Source organism: Condylura cristata, unplaced genomic scaffold (assembly GCF_000260355.1).
Source record: "Condylura cristata isolate star-nosed mole 26May11 unplaced genomic scaffold, ConCri1.0 scaffold00009, whole genome shotgun sequence".
Taxonomy (NCBI): Eukaryota; Metazoa; Chordata; class Mammalia; order Eulipotyphla; family Talpidae; genus Condylura; species Condylura cristata.
In genome coordinates, this window is record NW_004567110.1 from 5522303 (window position 1) to 5540998 (window position 18696).

The following is an 18696-nucleotide window of genomic DNA, read 5'->3' on the forward strand; positions in this document are numbered from 1 at the left end:
GCAGGCTCTGGGGACTGACAGGCTCCAGACGAGAATGCAAGGACACTGTCCCCAGGCTGCTGCCCAGGCTGGAGGACGGGGCCCTGCCGGCCCCTCGTCCTTGCGCCGTCTCCGCTGACAGTGCGGGAGAGGTCCGGCCCCTCTGGCCGCACGACCCGCAGGAAGGCCCCTCTCAGCATGCGTCTCTGCCTTCTAGTTGACGCGGGGTCACCTCCTCTCCTGACCAGGAGCTCCTGAGGGCTGAGTCTGACTTTACTCACGCCCAGACCCTGAGGCAGAGTCTGGCACACGGGGTCACCTCGTGGTGGCACTGATGGGCAGGCTGGTCTCGGGGCCGGGAGGACACGCCGTTGCCTGCTCCGGGCGGATGTGGTGCCTGTTGCATTGCTGTGTCCTGCTTCTCAGCACAGAGGAGCGGGGGAAGCCAGGGGGCTCAGCGGGCAGGCAGGGCTGAGGGCCTCTGGGTGTGTGCCAGCCCGGCCCCCTCTGCTAGTGGTAGGTGGGACGTGGAGAAAGCCGCAGACCTATTCTGAATGTGGGGCCTGAGCTGGTGAGGGCGGGGCAGGGCACCGCGTGCGCCGGGCAGGGTGCTCGGGAGTAAACAGCAGCTCGACCTGCCCTGGGCAGCTGGCAGCCTGATCAGGCCTGAGGGTCCACCGCGGTGCTCTGTGTTGGGCTGGCTCTGCCGTGTCCTCTGGTCTGGGCTCACCTCTGGCAGGGGCCTGGGGTGCCCGGGGCCGTCCTGGCGACCGAGGTCAGCATACACACGGGCAAAGCGCCCCTTCTGGAGCCAGAGAGCCTGCAGTGGAGCCTGGGCTCTGCGGATGGCCAGCGAGGGGGCCGTGGGCCAGCACGGACTCCTCGAGCCCCTTCCTCGGTGCGTTCCGTGCCAGTCCCTGGGCGGCTGCCTCCCTCGCTGTGGTTGAGCTGAAGGATGTGGGAGGAACTGCAAAGCCCTTGGGCAGAGCCCGGCCTCCCGAGCTGCGGTCACGCCCCTGCGTCACACAGCGGGGTCAGCCTTCCCCGAGCTCTGGCCTGGAGGAAGGACACCTGTAGACGCCGCCTGTCTGGCAAGCCCTGGCTTCTTTCCAAACCGGCTCCCCATCTAAGAGCTAGCGATGGGGATCCGTGCTCGGGCAGCTGTCCGAGGGGAGCTGCTCCCTGGGAGACGCCTACTTAGACCCTGGTGTATTGTCTGTTCCCAGCAACTCCTCGTACCAAACCAGTGGATAGCCACTGAGTGCCAGGCACTTTCCAGGCACTGGAGATACGGCAAATAATCACAGTCTTGTGGGGGGCTCACACCCTAGTTACCCTAGTTGGGAAAGAAAACACGACACGTGTGTGAGGGGGCTGGGGGGCAGGAGACAGGGAGAGGAGTCCGGGGACACGCTGCCCTTCCCTTCGGGGTGGCCGGCACGTTCTCTCTAAGGAAACAGACACCAAAGGCAGCGGGTCATCAGGGAAAGAACATTCCAGAATAGGAAACCAGCGTCAAGGTGTGATCCACAGAAAGGATGGGTAAGCAAGAGCCCGGAAGGGCGTGAGAAAGGCAGGAGGGGACCTTGACCCAGGAGGGTGCTGGCCGGGGGCAGGACCCTGAAGGAAGCGAGTGACCAGGGGAACATTCTAGAAGAGGGAAGGCGTGTCGCATTGCATCACTGGGAGTGGGCTGGGCCTGCACGAGGAACACCCAAGGGCGCTGTTGGGCCAGAGCACAGTGAGCCAAGGGGTAGATGATGAGATCAGAGACATGGGGGTAGCATCCGTGGGGCTTGGAGGCCACTGAGGAATGTGGTTTTTGCCCTGCGTGGGACGAGACCTCTGTGTAGAGCAAAGTGGCTGCTGTGGCCACAGTGGTTCTCATCGTGGGGGTGACAGTCAGGGCCAGCACACCTGTCCTGTGGCCGAGGAAGAGGCAGGAGAGGCCAGGAGAGGGGAGAGAGGACAGAGGTCAGAACGCCCTGCAGAGGAGCCCGAGCGTGGGTGGCCGGGGAGCACCCCGGGGCCACTGCTCAGCAGTGCACGGCAGCTCACTCTGGGGCGTGGAGAGTGAGGCCATCCTGGTGGGCAGGCCAAGCCGCCAGGGCTGCACCGAGGGACGGTCTGGCAGGGGTGTGATGCTGGGCTGTGCAGGAGACGGAGCCGGAGCTCGAGGACACGTTCAGGGCGGGGCTGGCCGCCCACCTCCTGCCGTGTCCTCCTGCCTCTCGATTCCGCTCCGGTCAGCGCCTGGCAGGCCTGCCAGCAGCACAGAGGCATGTCCACAGGGAAGAGGCGTGAATCGGTGGCGAGCCAAGGGCGGAGAGGGAGCAGTGGCTGGGCCTGCGGCTGGGGTGACACGGCGGAAGGGGGTTCACACAGCCGCCTGCTGCCCGGGCTGGCTGGAGGGCCGCTCTCCCTGCCACGCCCTGGCTTGGGTGGGGAGCGCCCGTTGGCAGCCATCACCCTGCCTGCAAGTGGGTCAGGGCGTCCTTTGGGAGCCCCACGGGGCGACGCAGTGAGCGGAACGCCAGTGCCTCGTGGAGGGGTCCCAGCCCCGGCCAGGCTCCTCTTGGCCGCAGGAGGTGACGCGCCCTGTGCCCTGGGGCACCTGCGAGGAGGGTGTGTCCCTCCTGTTCCGTGTCCTGGGGCACCGTCCCAGGCTGGACACCCAAAGCGTCCCGGGACACGGAGGGCTGGGCCTGCCCAGACCCATGCTAGCGGGGGCCGGCAGCCGAGCGGGAAGTGTGCTTCAGGCCGATAACAGGGCTCCCGCTTCCTCCAGCTTGCCGTGTCTCCTAGGGCCTCAGCAAGCGCTGTGGCTGGGTGCACGGCCCCTGCTCCCCCGGGCAGGACACCGGTAGGAAGCCCCGTGCTCAGGCAGCCCCGCGGGCTGGGCGCCCCTCCCTGCCGGCTCTCTGAGGGACGAGCACCCTTCATGGAGGGGGCCGTAGGGCCAGGGATCCGCCCTTGGTCTGCAGGTCGGTCCCCACGCGACGCCGGTGGGCTTGTTCCTGACCCCCCCACACCCCCACATCACATCATCACCCCAAACTCCTTCCAGAGCCCCTGCACAGGGCAGGCTGTCAGGGATTGTCTTGGGACCCTGAGCAAGGCCAGGCCTCGGCGGAGCTGCCTGCCTACCTTGACGGCCTTCGCTCTGGTGATGAGCCCGTCGTCCTGGGACGTCCCAGTGAGCAGATCCACCTTGGCCCTCGGGGACCTCTGCAGGGCTCTGGCAGGGGCCTCCACGACGTACTGGCCGTCGACCACCGGCCCCCAGTAGTGGAAAGGGCCGCTCACCGCCAGGAGCTGAGCAAGGAAAGGCAGCCTGTGGTTTGTGTGGGCTTTATAACAGTGGTTCTAGAACAATCAGCAGCACTGCTTCGCTGAGCCAGTGTCAGTCACAATGGACAAGAGCTTGGGCATCCCTCTGAGAGGGCAGGCAGGCCAGGGCTGGGAGGCCAGGCTTGCTCTGAGCACTGGTTAGTCTCCAGGGGAACTTTCTAGAACCTCTCTGCAACAGTGGGAAAGCATGGATCTGGAAGGGTGTGAGAAAGGCTGGAGGAGACCCTGCTGGACTTCGCAGGACAAAAGAGGAAGCACACAGCTGTCCTCTCTGGAGGGGGCAGGGCCAGGAGCATCGCCAGACCCTGCGCCCCCAGCCCTGGCCCAGGCAAGCCCTTTCCTGTGCAACGCCTCATCCTCCTCTGTCAGGATCGCGCGTTAGTCCCACCTGACAGAGAAATCCGCCCTGCAGAGTCGGGCCGGCCTGCTGTGGTCTCGTGCCGGGGCCCTGCCCCACAGGGCTTAGGAACGTGTGCCCAGCTCCAGCCAGCCGCTGGCCAGCGGGCGGCCATGGCTGGCCTGTAAGTTCCACCCTGCCTGGCACACACATGCACACCTTGGTCTGGGCGTCGTTGAGGGTGCCGGCGGGCGTCTGGCGGAGGCAGGACACCATTGCTTGGATGGACGAGGTGGGGCAGCCGATGTCCTTTGCCAAAGCAGCCGCCTGCTGCTGAGCCCTCTCTGGGCTGATGACCGCGGCCGGGGACAGCGCGGAGCCGCCCTGGAGGAGAGAGTGTGCTCAGAGCCCACCCCAGGCCATCCCGCCCCACAGGCCCTGCAACCTCACCCATGCTCGGGGCCAGGGCCCTGGGGGCGCCCTGCATGTGGGGGCTCAGGTCGGATCACCTTGTGTCTCAAGTGCGTGTCTCCCTAGGCCTCGGTTTCTTCATCCGTGAAGTGAGGTCTCCTGTCTTGGCTAGGATGTCAAGGGAAGCCAGGGACTGATAGTGTCAGAACTGTCCTCTGGGAGGGAGTTCAGGGGAGGTGGGGCCGCAGCCGCACCCCGCTGCTCCGGCCACAGCCAGATGTCCTGGCTGTCGGTGAACACAGGGCTGGACAGAGTCGCCCAAGCGGAAGAGGACAGAAATGCAAGGAGCTGCTCCAGCAGAGCCAAGGCAAGCTGCTGGCCGCCGGCTGGCCAGGCCTGTCCTCTCTGAGGCCCCAGGGGCTCCGCATTCCAGGAGGGCCAGCAAGGGCCCAGGCCATCTGCTCAGTGGAATCGGGTCATGGGCTCAGTGAGGGAGAGGGGCGTGCGGGGGGAAACAGGCCCTTCCTCTGCCGGTGACCTCCACCTCCAGCCCAGACCCACTGCCCCACTGCCATCAGGGAAGGCTGGGGACGTGGACACACGCATGAGTGTGCCGTTTTCCCTCATCAGCTGCTCACAGCAGCTCTGTCACTGGCTGATGTGACTGTCCCCACGACGAAGACAGAGAGAAAAAAAGAAGGAAATTTAGTCCCTGGACCAGGCCAGGTCTCGTGCAAGGGCAAAGCCAGCCTGTGGCCTCAGGCGACTGGGCTTGAGTCTGTGTCTCCCTGGACCTGGGGTGGGGAATGGATGGTTCTAGGCCTATGGCCAACCTCTTCCTGGGAGCATCGGACCTACTGCTAAGACAGAGTTCTATAGGAATCAGTGGCAATTCCCAGACCCAAAATAAACATGACATAGCAAGTAGGAACACTCTGCTTTCAGACAGTGGGGGGAACTGTACCCCACGCTGAGTCCCTGTGCCCGCGAGTCTCCCTCTCCTTTGATAAGGGGTCAGCTCTTCTGAGACCCACTGATGTTCGTTGTCTTGAGAGCATACACACGTATGCAGACATTCACACAACGCACATGCCCACATCGCTCGCACGCACACATTCTCACACGTGTGTACAAGCCAGCACACTCACGCTCACACACACACACACGTGCGCGCCTAGTTCATGCTCGTTCTCACACGCCTGTATGGTTATACACCTCACATGCTTATGCACGCGTGCAAACTCAAGGCCAAGGCCCAGTGCTCCCAGCTGCAGACCGAGCAGGCCACCTCAGGGATGGCTGAGGGGTGCTCCTGTGTCCCCTTCCCCAGTTGGGGGCTGGGGGGGCATGGATTTGAGGATGGGGACTCTGATGTCTGTGGCATTCTTGACAGCCATAGAAAGCTGGCACTGCTGACTTGAGGAAGTGGTGGCAGGCGTGGGTGGGCGTGACAAGATGGCCTAGAGAACGCTCCTCTCTCTTCGAGGGCTTTGTTTAATCGATCTTGCTGAAGGAAACCACGTTCTTCATGGAACATCTGTGGGTAAACAAGCCAACAGCCCTCTCAGCCCTCACTCCGAAGCCCTTGACTGGAGACAAAGAACGGGGTGCTGTGCAGAGCACTTACTGAGGGTCTTTCGGGGCAGGGTGCACCCGCAGTGGCCGTGGGCAAGGGGCCTGGCACTGGGGACGATGACATGACCCAGCCTGTACGCGGGTCGCAGCCACACCTCGCACGGTTGTTGTGAGGATGTCTGGGGACGAGGCCCTCTCGCCCAGGAGTCTGCCCACCCCACGGGGCCTCAGGCCGGCTGCAGGCTGGGGTCAGCCTGCCCCGCAGCAGTAGCCCTCAGCCCTGCCCACGGGTCATCCAGGTCCGCCCGAGTTACTAAAGAACCGGGGGCTTCCGGCTGACTGCTTATGCTTATTTATTTAACTTTAAAAATAGTTTGGGGCAAAACCACAATTGCTGGCCACAACTTTTTCTTCCTGGAGGTGCCCTGACCTCAGTTAACCATCACTGTCACCACAGAGCCCAGCCTGCTCCTGCCCAGCACATGATAATCACACTCAGTCACAGGCAGAAAGACAAAGACACACACTCCACACTCAGAAACACTCACACCAGCACACACAGGTAGAAACAGACACAACCGCACACAGCTACACACAACACACACCCTCACACCGAGACATACTCACAAACATAATTCAGACACTCACATATTCAGACACTCCTCCAGACACGCACCCACACACACAGGGACATGCGCACTCACACACACACAAACACACTCAGAAACACACTCCCACAAGCGCACAAATCCTCAGAGACAGACACACACTCATGCGCACACCAAACACACATCCTCACACACACACTCAGAAACACACACAGACATGACACTTGCTTGAGATGGACACTCAGTGTGTCCCAGGAGAAGGCACTCTCGAGCTTTCTCCCACTAAGAATAAGAAGCTGCCTCTGCAGACCTCTCCTGACCCGCCCGCTGCTCCCCTCAGCAGTGTACTTCATCGGGCTGCCTGTTCTGCTCCCCACTCTGTCTCTGGTGAATCCTTTCACCCTCCGCATCTCTGGCCTGTACCCCAGTTCTGTATGAATAAATAAATAAATCTTTTAAAAAAAAAAAAGAAGAAGAAGCTGCCTCTGAGCCAGGCAGCAGACAGGCTGGTTTCCGACACAAAGACACAAAGTTGGCTGTCTCAGGAGACCCCCAGCTCTTCCCTGGGGCCTGAGGGTCAGAGGAGGTGGCTCTGGGTGATGACCCTTGGCAGGCGTGGGCTCCCCTTCGCCTCTCCTTCCAGGAGCGCTCCCTCCTCTCCTTGCATGAGAATTTCTCCTCTAGGGGGTACAGTGACATCCGCCTTATTGGGACAGAGGGTGGCGGGAGTCAAGGGTGGGCTCATGCAGGTTCCCACCGAGCCGGGCAGGCTGGAGCTGAGGGGTGTATGGCCAGTGAACGGCCTGCTTCTCCTGTGTGTGTGCACTCACGCGCGTGCCTGCAAACGCTGCCCCTCCCTCAGGTCCCTCAGCCCTGAAGTGCCACCTCACAGGCTCAGAGGGCGCCTGGAATTCCCAGAGGAGGGGCTCGGCAGGGTGCCCTGCGCTCAGTTCTCCCTGCTCCTGTGGCTCTGTTTCCTCAGTTCTGTTACTCCCAGCACGCTTGCATGCGTCCTAATTGACTAACTGCTTTGTCACTCTCTGTAAAACTCTGAAGACAACTTCCTCTGTGAGAAAACGAAGTCGTTCTTCACAAATCATGAGTGATTGCAGGAAACCTGCAGGAAGAGGAGTGTCCTGGTCTCCCCGCGGGCAGGAAGGGGCAGGAGGTGAACGGCTCAGCTGGGGCTGCTCCCCTCCTGCCCCAAACTGTGGGAGAGGCGTGGAGCCCCTCGAGCTCACTCCATCTCCATCTTTCCACCTTAAAATTGTGTAATTTGGGGTGAGGATATAGAGAAAAGGAAACCCACAGTTTGAGAGATAGTAACTGGTGTGGCCATTATAGAAATAGCATGGAGCTTCCTCAGAAATTTAAAAGTAGAATTACGAGATGATGCAGCAATTTCACTTCTAGTATTCAGCTGAAGACAAAAAACACTAATTTGAAAAGACATATGTGCCCCCATGCAGTTACAGCATTATTTTAAAAAGCCAAGACATGTGAACAACCTAAGTGTCGATCCACAGCTGAGTAGATAAAGAGAAGGTATATAGACACAGTGGAATATTATATAGTCACAACAAAGAACGGCATCTTGCTATTTAGAGCAACATGGATGGACCACAGGGCGCTAAGTGAAATAAGACATAGAAAGACCAGTAACTTATGAACTCACGTACTTGTGGATTCTAAAAACCCCACAAGCTTGTGGACAGAGGGCAGACTGGTAGTTGTCAGAAGAGAGGGTCAAAAAGTGAAATCAAATAAATCACATATAAATGGTTAAGGGAAATGGATGATGATGTTCACAGTAGCATTACTTAGAGCAGTTGGGGCGTGGCAGTGGTCTACATTTCTCCAACGGGACCATGAATATACACGGAGTGTTATAAAGACATGAAAAGGATAAGGCGCAGCTGGATGAATCCAGTTCTGATTTGCAGCTGTTTGACTGGCACCTTCTCCCAGGAAGAAGGAACACAGTGTCTGGCAAACTTCCATCGGGTTATTGCAGGGAAATGAGAAAATTTTAACGTAGTGGTATGGGCATTACAAGGTCACCATTCAACTAATATTTAATGAAAAGTGTTATTCTGGGCAATCCTGAAATGTACATCTTTAGCTTAAGATGTTTACATGGCCATGACAATTTCCTCATTAAAGGAATTACTGGGCTAAAAGGTGTATCTATAGTTTTTTTTCTCTGAGAGAAAATAAAAATGCACTGAATGAGCTGTTTGCACCACATTTTAAAGGTTTTCCTATTAAATGATGCCATGTGAAAAATTTTATTCAGGGAAAACATGTTTGTGTTATACGTGTATGGTGAATGTTTAGATAGTATTTTATGCTATGCTTTCTGGCCCCTTGTGCTAACTTTAAAAATAATTTGAGATATATGTCACATATACCGTTCATTCATTTAGAGCACACAACTCAGTGGTTTTTAGTTAGCACCTCAGTCTTGTGCAACTATCACCAGAGTCTAATTTTAGAACAGTTTCATCATCCCACAGAGAAACCTGTTTCCATTAGCAGGCTCAGCTCCCCACATCTCTCCCAGCCCCAGGCAACCACTCATTTACTTTCTGTCTCGAGAGAGCTGCCTGTGCTAACAGTTCCTACAAACGGAATGCTCTAATGTGGGGCCTTCAGTATCTGGCTTCTCCCGCTGCACCCATGGGTACAGCATGAATCGTTACTTCACTCTTTTTTATCGCCAAGTAATATTTCATTGAACAAACATATTTTGTTTATGCATCAGCTGATGGACATTTGGGTTGTTCCACTTTTTGGCACGTACAGAGAATACTGCTATGAACACACACATTCAATTTCTCATGTGTGGGTCTATGTCTTCTTTTCTCTTCCTTCCTTGCTTACCTGGAATGACATTGCTGGTTCAGGTAGTAACTCCATTTCTCTTTTGAGGAATGGCAGAATTTTTTTTTTTTAATGGCAGTTGCACCATTTTCCATTCTCGCCAGCAATGTATGAGAGTTCCAGTGTCTCCATGTCCTTAGCGACATATATTATCATCTATTTTTTATTACTGTGTTAGTGGGATGAAGCCCTGTCTCACTGTGGCTTTTACCTGCATTTCCCTACCACCTAATGAAGCTTACTGGCCACCTTCCTGTGGGCTTATGGCTCATGGGTATATCTTCTTTGGAGAAATACCTACTCGATCCTTAGCATATTTTAGAAGTGAGTTAGTTACCTTTTGTGTCATTGGTTGGTGAGTGCTCTTTACACATTCTGGAGGCAAGTCCCTTTTCAGATACATGATCTACAAATATTTTTTTTCCCTTCTGTGGGTTGACGTTCCACTTTGTCATGGCACCTCTTGTGCTGTAGTTCTTTTTTTTTTTTAAGATTTATTTATTTGTGCCTACAGAACTGGGGTGCAGGCCAGAGGCTCAGGGGCAATGAGAGGCTTCACCAGAGACACAGTGGGGAGCAGAACAGGCAGATCTATGAAGTACACTGCTGAGGGGAGCAGCAGGCGGGTCAGGAGAGGTCTGCCACGCCATGTGGTCACCTCCAGGGCAGGCGGGAATTGAACTCACACGGAAGCGGCTTTTTAGATTCTCAGTGCTGTGCTTTAACCCGCTGCGCCACCAGGGAGGGCCTGTGCTGTAGTTCTTAAGTCTGATGAAGTCCACAGCGACTATTCAGACTTTGCTGCTTGTGCTTTTGTACAACAGGTCATTGTTGAGCTCAACGTAGAGGGATCCTGCCTCTCATTCTACACAGATGGGATTTTGCAGCCTCTGTTTATTGCAAGTTGACGAACTGTTCTTGAGGGAGGGTGCACCTTGGCATACTTTTATTTCCCAGCTTGAATAGTCTCTGCTGGTGGGTGGGGTGGAGGTGGTGTTGGAAGAGTGTGTCTGCACACGGAGGAAAGAGAAGGAAGGCCTGCTGTCTTTCTATAGACTGTCCTTAAAAGTGTGCTGCCCCTTTGAACCAGGGAGCAGTGCTAAGCCCCTTCCATCAGAGTGCCAGGAGAGCACAGGAGTGAAAGGACTTGCTCCCTCACCCACTGCTTTGGAGTTCCATTCAGGCCACTGGTCTCTGAAGCCACTGCACCACATGACCTCACCTGCTGAAGGGAGCAGGGATGGAGACCCTGGGCCACCTTCAGCGGCCTCCCTCCTCTGCACACCTTTCCTTTCCAGACATTGCTCTCCACATGCCTAAGGCCACAGCTGCCTGGGAACCACAGCAGAGGCCATGCCTTCCATTCCCAGGGTTCGGAGCCCTCCCAGGGGGCCTTCTTTGGCTCAGAAAGCCAAAGAGGAGCTGGGTATCGGCTCCATTCAGAACAGAGCTTGCTCGGCTGTCGAGTTTTCCCCGCAGGTTCTTGCAGACTTGACAAAATGCCTCTCCCATCTGTCACCAACATTACATCTAATTGCCTCAGCCACCTTCTGGCTGTCAGGGACCATTTAAATGCTCAGCGCTTGGAAAGTCCTGACTTCCCAGGCAAAGGTACCATGTTTGCTCAGTGACATCCTGAGTGATGGCCGGGTGACAGTGCCCATTATCAGCTGCACGCCTCCTCCATGCTCAGCCAGCAATTCACAGCACACCAGGTGCGAGCTGCCTTAAAAACAGCACTTCATAATAATAACTTGTCAAAGTACTTGCATGCTGCTTTCTGCTCACTTACTCGCCTGGCTTTGTTTCAGGGACCAGCCTGCATAAGGACGTGCCAAGCTGGACTCTAGAGAAGGCCAAGTCTTGCTCTTTCCAGAGGACAGTCTGGGGCAGAAGAGTGGCTGGCTGTGCTGTCCTCTCTGCCATTTTACCCTCCTCAGTGCATATCGGGCACGTGCTTTCAGTAATGTGCATAGAGTATACACACAGTGCATAGACACCGAGAGTTCTCCAGTGCCGTAATAACTACTAGCACTTCTCTTTAAACAGACAAAGGCTGGTATCGGCATCTTGTCTGCGCCAAGTGTGGCATCTGACGACCCAGCACCGGGCTCACTGGGCAGTGGCGGCCGTCGTGTCTGTCTATTATGCTTTCTCCTTAGCGTTTTTCAGGTCAGCAACACCGTATTTCCGACTCTAGTGTCCACACTGCGAAGTATGGCCTGCGCCGTGTTTACAGCTGGAATGATGTGGCTCCTGATCGCCTTCACTCATTTTCCTCCCCTGAGTCCTTAGTTTTGAAAGAGTGTGTGTCCTCTCCCTGCCTCAGTCTCCTCAGCTGTGGGAGGGAGCGTGGGATTTGCCCTGGAAGCTAAGCAGGGCGCCTCTGCCCCTCGGCTCTTCTCCCGGGTGCTGCGGCTTCTGTTTCCCTGAGTCCGTCAGCAGCAGGAAGCCGCACGCCTCCTAGCCGACTGCTCGCCGCCCTTCTCCAACGGCTTCGTAGAACAAGGCCCAGCGTAGGAATGTGGTGAGCATGATTAGAAGTCAGAAACACGCGCTTGGGTCTCTGCTTATTATCCCGTAGCGGCCTAATTGACAAGTCTTCAATTAACTTCACCGATTCCATTTTTAAAGTCAGGGTTTGGTTGATACCTCGGGTTTGTGTGGGCTGCTGAAGATGTGTAAGGCACTCTTGGCATCTGAGGTTGGGGTTACTAGCCCCCTGCCCAGCAATACATTCACATGACTAATTTCAAGGTGGGGAGTGGTAGGGGTGCCCTGGCTGGAAGCCAGCCCAGAACTGGGGTCCTCACTCTGGCTACCGGAACGACCGAGCCACTGATTTCCCCCAAGTTCTGATCCTGCAGTCGGCCATGATGTCTGAAGAATGACAACAGGGGACACGAGTCCAGATGATTCATGAAACCAGCAATGTCTTCTAGAAATGAGAACGCTGTGCCTCATCATCCTGTTTCTCTCAGTCACCCCAGCCTCCCTTCTCATATCTCCCTCCCTGCCTTCCTGCCACCCCTCCTCCAGTACATGCTGCGACCAGCAGAAAGGGTTCCAGTCCCTGCCCTGGAGAAGAGCGGAGCTGCTGCAGCCCACATGCTGCTGGCTGTGCCAGGCCAGAAGATAGTGAGCCGGGCTGGCTGGACGGGCCCCACAGCGACCCCTTCCCGAGAAAGCAGGCACGGGGCATAGAGGTGGACACCACATGCGCTGACCTGATGTGCCTGCAGGGGCCATCAGAGTAGGGGTGCCGGGGAAAAGCACCCTGTCACAGAACCCTGACAGCCCTGGGCCCATAGTTCAAAGTCCCCAACCTTTACTGGGAAGACATCCCTGGCTCAGGCACTGAGGCGTCTCTCTGACAGAGTGGGGCCACTGAGACCCGCTTCACATCCTGTCCAGCACCACCCCCCTCAAGCCTGTAGGTGAAAGTGAGTGTAAGGTATTTACTGTAGAAACAGCGGGCAGAACACGGGCTTTGGGATAGAAGAATGCCATTGAGCCCAGGTTGATTGAACCCATTGAAACATGGTGCGCGATTACTCCCAGGGCTCGGTTTCCTCAGGGGGGACATGGATAGAGAGCAGGATCTTGAGGAGGAGCTATGAGAACAGGGCCATGGGCCCATGCACCCTGGGTCAAGTCCAGCCTCTCCACTTAGCAGCTGTGTTCTTGGGAAAGCAGTTTCGATCCCCTGGGCCTCAGTTTCCCCAAATGTACAGTGAGGAGAAGCTGTGGCTGGTTGAGATGAATTGAATTGCCCCTAGTGTTTATTGCCTTCGGTCTCTGATAAGTGGTGGCGGTTGTTGAAGTCACAGTGGATGTGCCAGAGCTCGTGAAAATTATAGCCACTCACAGATTTGGAAAAGACTTTCACAGCAGGAAAGCCCGACAGAGCTCTCAGTTATGGTCGTTGACAAGAGTGTTCCTCAGCCTACAAACAGACAAAAACAGTGGGCTTTTCTCCAGTCTGAAAGGGGATCTGGGCTTGACACCTTGTCCCACCAGGGTATTCTCAGTACCGAGCCCACCGTCCTCCCGCCCGGCTCAGGGCCCCACGCTGCCAGCGTAATTAGCTGCAGTTCCGTGGGGAGCGGGACCGCCGGCTGACAATTTCACACCCGTCCAGTCACTTATAAATGGATGACACCATTTTAAATGACATCAAGGCCGGTTTGGAGTGTGTTCTTCTCAGACAATGACAAGATCCTGTCGTGAGTAAAAAGCGTATCTCATAGAAGTACCAGGGTCTCCGGAATGAAAGCATTCGAGGGGACTTGAACAAAAGCACGATGGTTCTGTTCCAGATATTAACCTCATACTCTGCTGTGGACGCACGCTGAGAGGTGGCTGGGCCAGTTTGACTGTTATTCCTTTTTACCAGATGGAAATACCAGGGCAGAGCTGTGACGAGGCTGGACACGCCGGGGAGGGTTGTGGGCCTTATCGCTGAGTGTCCAGCAGCTGTTTCCACCATCCGGGACACAGCCTGCCCCTCCTGAGACAGGGATAATTCCCTGGGCGTCTTGGGCCCCTCCTGTCTGCTGGCGTTGCAGGGACTCTGGAGAGGATTAAGGTCTTAAGAGTAAGTCCCAACCTCCAGGGAGAGGACTGCGTTTCTCCCTTGCCCCAACTGCTCCCCACTCACAAGCCCCTCACCACCGTCCTTCCTTCCTCCTGGAACTACTGGATGGCCGTGGCTGGGCTGTGCGGGCCTGCTGGGCAATGATAAAAGCAGCCCTGCTCCCTGGCTCGCACCTCTCTGCACATCAAACCAACACCGAACAGACCAAGTAGACCCTGAGAAGCCCCCTCTGGTGACCCCACCACCCAGACCCCAGGCCCCTTTCCTCACGGAAGGCTGTCTTTGTTCTTAAGCAGAGTTTACAGGGTCTCTGGGTCTTTCTCCGAAGAGGGACTCTTGCACAGAAGGAAGATAAGAGGCAATGTTTCAAAATGCCTTAAGAGCCTCGTTGTTTAGACATGACGCCTGTTCCTGCCTTCTGTTTCTATTCAAGTCTCGGTATCTCCAACAGGGCGCACAAGATAATACCTTGGAGTGCAGGAAGAAACTTCTAGAACATCTACCTATAACTAGCATTTAAGTTGTCTTATTGCGTGAAAGGTCTCATATTTTCAGTGCACATGTTGGCAGAGCCATGGCACAGACTCACGACTCCATGCTAAGTGGGGTGAATGCTTGCTCAAAACTTTTTGACTGTGCACGAGCAGCAGTTTGGAGAGGATGAGACTAGACAACAGAAAGCTCCCTCCCAGCTTCTCAGTGGGCTTAACAAGCGAGCGAGCGGGCGTCCACACAGTCTGTGTGCTGAAGGTGCTGAAGCAGAGGAAGCGGTCTCTCCTCTGGGGCAGCCGCAAGGCGTGTCTTTGTCAGCTCTCCACACTCAGCCTGTGGCTTGGGCCTTTGGACTAAGACATTCACCTTTGGGGAGAGGAGAGTGGAGGGGATGTGGCTGCCCCTGTTTGCAGGGGGGCAGGGAAGCCTGGGCCCTGTTAGTGGACTCTGACTCTAGATGAACGGCTCACAACCCTGGAGACCGGCCCCGATTCCCGCAGATCCTGAATTGAGGGCGTCTGTGTAGCAACAGCAGGGGTCAATTCAGAGGCAAGGCCCAGCAGAGCCTGCCCAGGCTACAGGGCCCAGGGGAGGCCAAGGGAGGGCAGGCTGGACGGTGAGGAGGCGCGGAGTCTATGCCATCGCCGAGAGGACGGAGCACCAGGGAGGCTGGGCAGAGCAGGGCCGGGGCCGACGAGGTGATGCGGTTCAACAGCCTGCTCCAGGTTGATGCATTTGTGAGGCTCAAGATCCTAGCAGCAGGGTGACCCACGAGTGGACACAGGAGGTCACTTGCAACACCGGGCAAGGCGCAGCAGGAGTCAGTCATGATGAAGTCCCAGTGGGCACAGAGAAGAGCATCCAGCCAGCCCTGCCACAGGTCGAGCCCTGGCGGCCTCATCACATGGTCAGGGTGGACCTGGATGTCAGCCCCGTCAAGGCGGATCTACCGCAACACCGCCAGCTGTTGCTTGGCCTCTGCTGAACCAGCACCACCAGGTCACTGCTGGCCCCTGTTCCTCCCACGCTGAGCTCCTGGATGACAGGGCGAGTGTCACAGACACTGGCCCCACAGCTTAGCCTCATGGCTGCCCATAAATGCTTCACATAACAAGCATCTGAATACACGGACACCTGAGTTGGACTAGAAAACAGCAGCTGGCCTGCCCTGCGTCGAGAGGAAGTCAGTTAAGACAGAAGGTTGCAAAGACGGAAACTGGGCCCTGCTCAGAGAACATGCCAAACTCGGGGTGACCTCTGCTCGGTCACCTCGGGGTGACCTCCCCAAGCTGAGAAATGGTACAGCCTCTCCCAGGTGTATGTGATGGGTTTAGGTTGAGCAAGGTCTGAAGAGAACAGTTCCAGGGAACCGACACGTTTATGCAACTCAGAACAGCACAGAAGCTTGGCTGACGCTTCAGAGACACAGGCTGGGGCCTGGCCTGGCTCGGGCGAGGGGCCTGCAGCCCTGGCTGCGAAGCGGGGCACCTGGCTCCTGCCAGCGAGGGGTGCGGAAGGGGCCGCCCCCCTGGTGTAACACTGCCGCCCTCGCCTTCAGCTCCTCACCCATGGGGGCATTTTGCTAACCAGCCTGGCCCTGATAGGGAATTCCCTTCAAAGCCCTCTGCCAACGAGACGCCTGGCACACAGAAGATCCTGCCTCTTGGCCAGTCCTCCTGGCACTCAGCCACGGGCTGACTCCCTTAGACAACGGAGGTCCTTGGCGGGGGCACCCGCTTTCAGCCACTTTTGTCCTTGCCTCGTGTGCTAACTTAGAATGTCGGTGAGCCTGAATGCCGAGCTCACACTGGACAGGCATCCAACCTGGCCTCCCGTGCCTGGCCGCCAGGTCCTCCCCTGGAGGTGGGAGCCTGGAGACGGCAATCGGAAAGCTCCACCCTCCTTTTCCAGGCCTCTGCACGGAGGAGAAGCCCCCCGCTGAGTCCTGCAGCCCCTGTCCTGCTGGGCCAGAGTCAGGGCCAGTACTGTCCCTGCTCTGTTCCCGGGGCCACTCCGCGGCTCCTCAGAGACACAGCTCATGGCTGCCTCCCCTGCGTCTCTCACACCTGAGACACCCCTGGCCCACCTCCCGGGGGCTCTGGGCAGCACCACACCTCAGGGAGCCTCTGAGAACCTGGCAGGAAGCTGGCTCCTGCGTCTCCCGCCCCTGCTCCCAGCCCAGGCCAGCTGCCGCGCCATCCTTCACAGCTTCCAGGGTGCCGGCCCACAGCGGGTGTTTGCACAAGTCCTCTAAGGAAGTTTCTCTCTAGCACAGAGCTCCTTCTAAATTTAGAAACAGTCCTGATGGTTTGCATCTGTTTTCGATAACTGCATGGAGTGAGGTTTCTGAATGACTGTCCTGGGCTGGGTCAGCCCCCCCAGCCACCAACTGGCCGCCACGTTGGGGCTTCTGTGCCTTGGGGCTGCCGTGGGCCAGCCACTGGGTGCTCTGTCCTCGCTGTGAAGCGGGGGGCCTGCAGGGGAGCCTGCCCGGCGTGGTCATCTGTCCTTCCCAGTTCACACGGCCCATCCTGCTGTGGTCAGCCTGCGGCAGCTCCCTGCCCCCCTCCAGCGGTGAACCTTTGGCCCCTGGCTGGGTTTTCCTGTGTGGGAGCACTTGCTATCAGTAGGGGCTAGCTCTGTGTGTGGAGTTTAACTGCAAACCGGTCAGGAAGGTGAAAGAGCACCACAGGACCGTGCAGGACGCCTCCCTCTGGATCAGCGAGCAGGCTCCGGCGGGCACATCGGTTTCCTGTCTGTCTGGTTTCCATCTCTACGCAAAGGGCTGCTCTGAGGGAGCCATTTGAAAGCTGTAGCTACCGTGACGCTTGACCCAAGCAGATCAGCACATACCTCTGGGACTACGGCCACCCACGACCCACCACACCGCCCCTGTGTGCCCCAAACACCACGGGCACACACCGTGGAATGCCCCCTACCCCTGGCATCACCCGGGGCAGGGCGCAGTCAAGGCCCCGACACGGCGTGTTTGCTTCGCTGCCGAAGCTGGAACCTGGGGGAGCATGAGCATTTTCCCTAAACTCGCCAACTTCTGCAGGCCGCGCAGCCCAGAGGCGAGCCTGTCCAGGAAGGCAGGGGCAGCACCTTCCTATGTGTGGGGTCTGGAGGCCCATTCTGCTAAATAGAAAGCCCTTGTCCTTGTAGGGACTCTGCTCTGAGGCCCATTCGACAGCCACGGAAGCAGCCAGAACTGGGAAACCAAGAAAAGAGAAGCTGCCTCTCTGAGCCCAGGCCCCCCGCTCCTGGTGGGGGGGGCCACCGCCCAGCCTCTCGCCTCTTAACGCTGCACCACGGGTCAGCCTCAAAGGCCTGGGTGCATCCCGGTCACTGGGGACTTGCTGCGCGTATGCCCAAGGGCTGCCTCCCGCTCCTTGCGTCTGCTCAGAGCAGAGGCTGAAACAGGAACCTGTCCTCTCTGTCCCGCGCCTTCCCCATTTTCGCAGAGGAAGTGTGCAGGGGCTTTAGCAACTGCTGCTCCTGACAGCATGGGCCTCTCCGCACCCCTGGGAGCTGGCCCACTCCGCAGGGGCCGCAACAACTGATGAAGTGGTGACGGAGCTCCCGCGGCCGCCAGCGACTCCCAGGGGAGACAGACTGCTTCAGAAGGTACCTCGGGAACAGCGGGGCTGGCGGGGCGTCTCTGGGGCCCTCTGACACGCAGCCGGCCGGGGCTGACTTTCTGGACACGGGAGCTCTGGGACACAGGCTGAGCAGGGTGCGGAGGGCAGCAGGCGGCCAGCACCGGCCACCCTCAGCTGTCTGCTGCCGGGAGAGCGCAGGCTGGGAGGCGCTCGGCCAGCGCAGGGTGATTTCTGGCTGAAGAGTGTCCTGGCACAGAGCAGATCTCCCACGCCCATGGGCGCTTGCTTTCGGCTTCCGGCACCTGGCCGGGTCAAGCCAGCACTCCCCTTGGGCCTCCACTGCTGCCTCTGTAAGGGGCCAGGGGCCCACCTGGGTCCCCCGTGGGGCTCTGCTATGTCCTGCGCAGGTGAATCGGCTCAGCTGGCCTCAGCACTCAGGCCAGGGTCAGACGTAGAGTAGGTGCAATACCCAGCCTGCCAGCCGGACAGGACACATGGCGCCCAGGAGGGAGCCGAGCCCGGGAGCGCATCTAGGCAGTGGGTGAGGGGTTCTCTCTGAAAGAGCCAACGACAGCCAGTAGTTGCAAAGGCTACTCATGCGCGAAGTAGCAGAATTTTGGAGAGCTTGGTTTTCCACAAATGGTGGCTCAGTCCACACTTGGGTTAGTTCCTGTGTGCCCAGGGAGCCTGGTCCTGGGCAAAGGTCAGCACTCTGGCCCCAGCGGGTCCTGGGTCAGGGCCGGTGCACAGGCGTGAGGCCTGGAGGCAACACATGAAGCGTTATCTTCCTGTGCTCTGTGGAACAATCCTGTAGGCTGTGGTGACTACTTGCTTCTGGCACATGAGAAAACAGGCTCAGAG

General features: G+C 57.6%; 1 protein-coding gene across 1 annotated transcript in view; it reads right to left on the minus strand.

Annotated features, from left to right (window-relative positions):
- Window positions 1-18696, minus strand: part of TG (thyroglobulin) — a 150607-nt gene that overhangs the window by 18061 nt on the left and 113850 nt on the right. Inside the window, exons 45-46 of the mRNA XM_012722900.1 lie at window positions 3887-4051; window positions 3127-3294 (exon numbers count right to left, since the gene is read on the minus strand). Of these exons, the coding sequence (XP_012578354.1) occupies window positions 3127-3294; window positions 3887-4051 (333 nt within the window). The remainder of the gene's footprint in view (window positions 1-3126; window positions 3295-3886; window positions 4052-18696) is intronic.